An 8,793-nucleotide genomic window follows, 5' to 3' on the forward strand; every position below is an offset into this window, starting at 1 on the left:
TACTGGAGGGGGGGTAATTTTATCGCATCTGATATAATTGTCGTTTTGTCGATTGGATATGTGAACTCAAATAAGTCATGTCTATCATGATGGACGGTTGACATGATACGGTTCATCAAATCCTGATAATTTGTGCTCTGCCTACCCCATTAGAGATTATTTCAGTACTCACATCTTTCACACACGTATCCTTCATCATACAATCTAGCCGCACAATACATTTATGTCATACATAAACAGCCTATATACGTCCCACTGCTGGGCACAGGCCTCCCCTCAGTCAATCGGAGGGGGTATGGAGCATACTCCACCACGCTGCTCCAATGCGGGTTGGTGGAGGTGTTTTTACGGCTAATAGCCGGGACCAACGACTTAACGTGCCCTCCGAAGCACGGAATCATCTTACTTTTTCGGACAATCAGGTGATTCAAGCCTGAAAATTCCTCACCAAACAAAGGACAGTCTCACAAAGTGATTTCGACAATGTCCCCAGAATCGAACCCGGACCTCCAGATCGTGAGCCTAACGCTCTAACCACTAGACCACGGAGGCTGTTACTAGACCACGGAGGCTGTTGACATTTATGTCTAACATAAGATTTTATTAAAATCTCTTACACATACCATTACGGCCGTAATCCCAGTGGGCAGAGCTACAAGTTATCAACAAAAACCTGCAGACACTGCTGATATTCAGTGTTGAATATGAAAATAAAAGATTTTCTATTAACTGCATCGTAATAGGCTAATTTCCAACTAGCCAAATCAGTAACTTTTTACTAAACGTCAAAACACGAAATTATTATCGAATTTGTATGAAAAAGCAACCTGTGAGGGGATAGAAAAATATGATAGAATGTCGCACTTATTGTTACATTTTTATTTATTAAAAATCATAAATAAAATAAAAAGAAAAAATAAAATTGCCTTGTCCCCTTTAAATCTGCCTTTCTTTAGTAATCAGAATTTCATAATTTATCTTTGACCTAGGAATTAAAAATATACTACTTAATGTAATGTACTTTTTTAATTACCGATTTTAATTGACACTTGCACCCATGAGACATGAAATATTCCACACAATCTATGTTAATAGATAATTAGCTTTGTACGGTATGGAGATGGAATATAAGCGACATTCTTTAATAGGAATTAATCTACTACTAACCGTAATCCAAGTAATTTAACTTACGGTAAATAACGTGAGCTTTTATTGCTACAAGCACGCTACTTGGACATATAAAATACCTACTGCTGCAGAGTGACTAGGTTCTTTATAGTTCAATGATTACTTCACTAGTCAAAAGAACTTACCATGGCCGAAAAATCCTCTACTTTGCTCCACCTCTGATGTGCTCGAAATGTTCCTAATCCGTTCCTGTGACAGGTAATTATGTTGGACTTCACTAAAACCACCATTGTCCCTTATAACAGACGTCACTTTTTTATTATCACAACCGTTCACTAAAAACAATATCACTATCAACACTGCACATTTTATGTACATCAATTTTGTACGCATTTTAATTTCATAATTATAAAATTGAGCGAAACTCTTTGGTGAGGAAATAAAATAAAAAAATTGCCCTATTAAAAACTTATTGGTTAAGATTTAAAAAATATAAAGAAGAAAAATAACAGGCGTGTTGTTTCGCGCGCAATTTTTGCGATGGTCATTTTTGAGCGGGGAATCGCATGCGCGCTGCGTCCGACCGGTCCGTTTTGCGCTCACGTTCACACTACGCTTGGACCGTTTATTATCTCGGCCACAAAATTAAAGCAACAAAAGACGGATTTTGACCAAGTGCTCTGTAGAAGGTATGCGTTTTGCTTCTTTTTTAGTAAGCTGAATTCGACGTATAGGTTGAGTTGAGCTGCTTTCTCTAATTACAAGCTTGTCGCGTTCCGTACAGGATGCGAGTGCCTGCGTTTAGTAGAACAAGTCTATTGAGTATGTATGTGCGGATCCGTCTGGGAAACTGGGTATTTTACGGCCGTCAGCGGAGTCACCGCACTGGCACGCGTGCTAATAAACCTGTGTTTATTAAAATTAGCTGTCAGCTCTTCAAAATCTGCACAATACTTTTGTTTCGACCAAAACTTCGCGTTTTCAATTCATGATGAGCAGTTCTTGGGTAAAATACAACTTAATTTTCAATATGAATTACTGTGCCAGTTATCCCTGTTGGGGTGAATAAACCCAGAAAAAAATATTAGAAAGGTAAATGCATATCGCCTACTGTGAAACTTATCTAAGAAATCTTATTTTCTTCCACTAAAATGTAGTGGCCACAACAAATTAAAACACCGACTTTTATATCATCTTGTATATCGATTTATTGCTTCACTCTAGAATATAAACAATTCGTTGAAATATTATTTGATAAAACATATTTCGGACACTATTACATACTTGGCCGTACATAGAATATACATACATTACCTAAACATTAAACAATGCTACATAAAAAATAATACCAAATACAAATACAAGAAAAATAGTCAAACTTCAACAGACAAATATATTTCCAAAAGAAAACAAGAAATCCAAACTACGTTAAATTGTAAAAAGTTTCAATAATTTAAATACTGATTATTGTCAATTTCAAAATACATTTCAAATAACGATTCTAAATACATATGTATAATTTTATATTACAGTTTAATTATTAAATAAACAATGTTAGCAACCAACTAAAGTTTCGTAAACTTAATGATAATATCAGATCAAAATTAATGTATCTTAACATCTAAATTCTGGCTTGTAAACTGTTATATATTTTGTATTTTTATTGAACTGAGTTTTTGTGCAATGTTTGTTACAAAATTAAAATATGGTAACTATTTTATTCACTCTGGTTTAACGATAAATCACTGTGAACAGTTGGGAACATCAGGTGTATAAAACACATTGTGTACTATAGAAAACTGCTAAAATTACTATTAGTCAAGATAACGACAAGAGATATACAAAGATATCTCGTTTAACGAGTTAATTCCAACCGCTCTACTTTTACGGTGTAACTCCCAACTGTCGGCAATGACCTTGTTATGTTCAAAAAGAAATCAACAGACAGTGTCACAGTGACATAACTTCAACTCATAAGAACGGAAGCATAAAGCCTTAAAATCTGCGAAAGCAACATAGCATGAAACATAACGTATCTGTACAAAAAGTAACCTTATCAACTATCAAATTGTGTTGAAATTAAAGACAAACTAAAGCCTCATCACATGTTAAAATCGTTGAGATCGCGAATCAATCTGTTTTAGTGTTATGTTACACTGAATTAAATTATGTTAGGTACATTGAATTGAAAGTGAACATTTCGCCGTGCCACGACGAACGGTCATATGTCAAGAAATAATTGGAAATATAGAAAGCAAAACCCTATAGAGCTCCTAAAATAAAATATAATGCGAGCTACGATTAAAATGGCGTGTCAAACATTGCATGTAAACGAAAAATACAACGTTCCTCTATGCATGCAATACTTTGAAACCAAACCAACCGGTGTTATTTCCATTCGAATTTATGTATAAATTCTAAGACGTAATAACTTCCAAAAATCATTCGACTGACCGCTTATACAGGACGCATTTACATTTCGATATTTCGTTTTATATATTTTTGATGATTTCCTAGTCACTAAGACAAACACCCAATCTAGTATTAATTAGTCATTATTGCGTCAATAAATTGAGTGCATATCTACCAGATATTAATAATGAAGTCTATTAAATTGCTATTTGCAGTACAAGATAAATAGCGCCACAGTGAAATTACAAAAAAAATGCATTACATTCATATGAAAATGAAAAAGGACACGCTCTTAAACCATCTTTCAACCGCATAGGTAAGTGTTCTAATTTACTGTTTTCATTTCATTATTTGTTGTAGATTTGGAATTCCAACACGGGGGCTTCGCACCGAAAAAACTGCGTTTTAGAAACGCTTGACATTTCTATACTTTCTACAATAGATATAGACAACAACCATTTGGCACTACAATTAATGGACATGTCATTTTAATTTATTCTTTATTTAAATTGCAATTGATCTAAATATCCAAAGTGTAGACTAAATTGCAATAGAAATAAAAAATTCTAGTTCAAAAAGTCGTATAGTTAAGACGGCGTCAATATATAGACAATATTTAATTTATCTACCACGCCTAACACTACAGTCTTTAATTAAGAGTCATATAAACACTACAATTTTATCATCATTTATTTAACACATTGGCGTCGAATGCGAATATAATTTTATTTCAGAATGACGCAGTTTTTCACTTACACTTAGCGCAAGAGAACAGCGATAGCTGTAGACCCGACAAAATAAACTAAATTTTAATTCGGTTCGCCAGATTTGACACCAATGTCCGTGTTAGAAGTATTTTTTTTTAAATCATGAAAGTGGTGTTGGAAATAAATAATCGAATATTAACAACATCGAGAGAATTACTGTCAAATCCAGTACTATAGGTCTTTTAGTTAATCACTATTGGGCACTTCGTTATATCGATAGATCGCCGTTTTGACTTTCGTAATTACTACGAGTACCAGCAAAAGCAACTATCGATAAATCAATAATTACCGATATATCGATACACGATATCGATATATTGAGGGGAGGCCTGTGCCCAGCAGTGGGACGTATATAGGCTGTTATATAAGTTTATATTATATCGATACACGCTATTCAGGTCAATTGCTTTACAAGATCTCATTTATAGCATACAAATACTACAAAAAGGTTACTAGTGACCGTAATTTCTCTGCGAATTAAGATAGAAAACAAGTTTGAAACGAATAGTCATTCATAAGACTTATACATCTTCAATTGAATGAACCGTACGATAATAAAGTTCCTTTAGTGTAAACGTACATTAACATAAATACTCCACCCATTTTATAGTGTAAAATAAACGAAAGTGCATTTACATCAAATGTAATTTTGCTAACATGAATAGCGATAAAACGCGACGAATTATCTACTGCTACCATGCACTGCAAAGTCGCTATATTTAAAGTCAATGTACGGAATGTTAGTGACACCGTAAAGAAAATTCTGGGGTATGATTCAGACCATGATTCAGAGTTGATATCAAGGGGAATTCTTGTCGGAAAATTCATGAGAATAGACCTCTATTGTTCTTGAAGTTGCATTGAAACTAAATTACAAATAAAAAGAAATCAAATTAATAAAAATCATCACAGTATAACTTACTTAGATAGTTAGGTACCTATGTATGTAGTATAGCAACTATTAGCGTTGTTTGTTTTACATTACAACGCAGCAAAATCTTCAAATCTTAATTAAACATTTGCAACAAGAAAAACGCCAACCATATTTTATAGTACAATCAAGTAGTCGTTCTGAGTTTTATCGTTACAATGGTGCTGTTTCCTGTACACACCATCTAATTTTATTTTAAGTTATACCTGTCATTTTTTATCCGTCGAAAAAGAAAGGGACGGGTAATCGACAGGCACAAAATTTATGGAACATGCGTCAATTTTAGGCTGACATTTATTGAAAAGCCGATCAATGCGCGAGATGCCTATTTTATTCGCCCGGGTTATTCATTAGGGTGGAGCGATTTCATTTTTTATTTTTTTTCGGTTCGGTATACCTGTAAAAAGTTGCTATTTCAGGTCAACATTAAGCACAAAAAAAATCAGTTGGCTTATGCTATGTTTCGAGGTGCCCCCATCGTCATAAAGTTTTGAAAAATTAGGAAAATTATGAGTTTTGCCAATTTTTTTCAAAACATCGCAAACATTTTATAAAACACCTGAGCGACAGTTATTACCGGTAGAAACATGCGTGTTGAGACTCTAAGGAAGTGGGACGCGGGGGAGAGGTATTTCAGCGAAATAACTCTCCTCCGCGTCTTCATACCCAAACACCGATCGAGTGACATTTAGTAATTTCGCGCGCTTACAGCAACTCATTTATTTGGCGTTCATTTATTTGCATGAATTACCACTGCGACATTTGTTATTACAATTAAGATGGAAAAACCACAGGGCCGAAATGCTTTTCAGGTACCATTAGATCTTAATTACAAAATTGTTAAACAATGCCGATAGTCGCATTCTCCTTTATACCCACAATATTACCTGAAATTACTAGAACAGAGCTGAGTACCGACCAAAAGTATCTATACGATATTATGACCGCTATCAGTACTGGTATATTTACTTCTGATTTAGCTAATATAGAACCTGGACTTCTTAACCATTCTAGTTGGCTAACAACAGCTAATCGAATTCAAAGGTTGTATGCCACAAAAACTGACCCTGAAGAAAAATTAGTGGTATTAGCCACGTACGTATTGAAAGTTTATGGACCGATGTGATTTAAGTACAATAAAATGTACTTAATTCCTCGTGCATCGACGGGGCTAACCACCTGTGACCAACTATTAATCTTAGTCGCTATTTGAACTCCGGTATGAAGGCTATCATTGACAAAGTAATGCAACGAAATGGATATTTCGGTCATCCAAAAAAATATCCTCATTGCCATGCTTGGCGATGACAGAGAGGCTATCCGAGATCTGGCATATCGAAAAATTATAAAAGCAAGATCACAGAATACTCGAAGACTTCGAAAATTGAAGGTGCCGGTGTTCAATTCCGATGCTAAAGTTTATACTGACATTATTTTGTGGCGTGACTGTGACATAACTGAGCCACCACTAACTTCAAATTTGTTTGATGAAACCTTGTAGGAAATTGAAAAAATGTTTTTTATTATTTGTATGTCGTTTCCATATCTCGGGCGTATAGAGTCCCGGACTTTTTGAAGGCGTGCGTGGGGCCGAAGCCAACACGTAGAGACCCCTTAAGACAGTTTAATCTAAATGTGGTGTGACACCAACCGGCGATTATCCCTGTATACACTATGGGAGTGCACGCAAAGACAATCCCCGGTTCGTGTAGGACTATTGCTGATTATGCGAACAAAGGGAACTGGGCTATTGGGTTGGAGGTTAGTGGACCGGGAAACTGGATATGGGGGACTATGGCGCCTGCTCGACCAATGTTGGTAAAAATGGATAAAATGAGCAGGTGGTGACTCGCCACTCACTGGATGGGCCACCTATCTAGCCAACGTGACTGGACGGCAAGGCAGCAACATGGTTGTGAGCAGCTCAGGGTGTCGAGAGGTGTAAACCGCTTTCTGCGAGGCGGTTTACCCGCCTCACCAAATCGCGACTTATTCATCTTTCACTTCCACCCTGAGCTTATAGCTCTAACGCCCCACTCTGGCCAGCCAATGAAGGCAATTCAGAGGTGAGAGTCCTGCGGCCCCCGCTGGGGTCCACTCCGGTCGGCCAGTGAAAGTAAGCCGGAGACGGAGGGCCTGACCGACTCTCGGGGGATCTCAGCTCCGCGGTGTCGTCACTCACCAACAGATCGCCACAACCTGGCCTGCGGAGACTGACTGCACTGTTGAATTCACCAGGTTCGCTGATGAATTCACCAGGGGCGATGGGGGTCATCACATCCCTACGCCTTTATTATAATTATTAATAATATTTAAACTGTATTTTTAATGTTTCTGGATATTTTTTGTAATATATAATTACATACATAAAAAAATGTTTTTCGTTTGTTTTCATCCCTGCTGGGGCACCTCAAAACGTTAAGATAATTGTGTGATATTTTCTATGTTTGTTTTGTATATAACAAGGCAACTTTTCATCGCTATGCCGTTGAAGAAAAAAAAAATTTTTTTTATTTCATATATTTTCGCTCCACCCTATTATTCATTCATTTTAAAATTAGCAGTTGTCAAACATCCTTCCCTTCCTTTTCGGCGGATAAGAAAATTACACGTATAACTTAAAATAAAATTAGGGTGTATTTGCAGATTGGGACCAGTGTCACTAACACACTGTATTAAAGTCGAGATATTTATCTACATCAACTAATACATAAACTTCTACAAACACAACATGAAGTGTATGCTGAGCACAATATAGTAGTTTTTATAAAATTCTCTAAGGAACACTAGATCTAGTATAAATATTGAAGATGAAAGTGATAATTTAAAGTCACAGGAATTTGGAAAAAAACAAAAACTTTACAAAAAAGGTTATTATAAAGTTAGTGATTATTTAGAAGATATGAATGCATGGGATTAACTGTCTGAGAACTGATATTAGGCAGCTAAATTACTCAATTGTATACCAATATTTTATGTTTTATGTTTATTTTTATTTTTTTAAAGAACGTCTAGGGCCCTGTGCCGAGGTTTTTCTTGCAGCTTCTTTTCCCCGGCTATACAGGTTGTGAGAAGCTGCAGTAGTTTTAGGCGGATGAGACGTTCGTTATGTAAAATTGACGATTCAAAGTGTAACTATGTTACCTACTGAATAAAGATATTTTTGAATTTGAATTTGAATTTGAATTTGGCGTTTCTGTATCGTTAAATTTATTTCATTACACAGGTTAATAACCTTGATTTTTATTTGGAAAATTGTGCGTCAAAAGGAGCGTAATAAATCAAAAATAATACTATAATTTTCATTGTTATCTTTCAGTGCTCCAACTTTAAGGTTTCCCAAACTACGGGTTGCGAGCGAATATGGAGTGAGCCCTGCCTGTAGAAAAGCACACCAACCGACGGAGACAAAGACCGACTTCATTTTTATTTGAAAGTCCTTTGTTCATATTGGTAACTGTTAAATTTCCTCGTGGTGGGTCCCGAGTTTCTAAACTTGTAGCCCAGACAACTTTGGGAACCACTGATCTAGACTGCGTTTTTTTTTTCGATTAG

The 8,793-nt window shown here is 35.9% G+C and overlaps 1 protein-coding gene across 7 annotated transcripts in view; it reads right to left on the minus strand.

Moving 5' to 3' along the window:
- The window catches only part of LOC126373971 (uncharacterized), a 438,722-nt gene extending 436,765 nt beyond the window's left edge, over positions 1–1,957 (minus strand). For all 7 annotated transcript variants that reach the window (XR_007567385.1, XR_007567383.1, XR_007567384.1 and 4 more), the window contains exon 1: positions 1,314–1,957. Coding sequence is in view for 3 of the 7 variants with exons in the window: in XM_050020380.1 (XP_049876337.1) it covers positions 1,314–1,521 (208 nt within the window). In the remaining 4 variants the exon portion in view is untranslated. The remainder of the gene's footprint in view (positions 1–1,313) is intronic.
- Positions 1,958–8,793: the final 6,836 nt, after the last annotated feature.

The sequence above is a fragment of the Pectinophora gossypiella genome, chromosome 16 (genome assembly GCF_024362695.1).
Source record: "Pectinophora gossypiella chromosome 16, ilPecGoss1.1, whole genome shotgun sequence".
In the NCBI taxonomy this organism is placed as follows: Eukaryota; Metazoa; Arthropoda; class Insecta; order Lepidoptera; family Gelechiidae; genus Pectinophora; species Pectinophora gossypiella.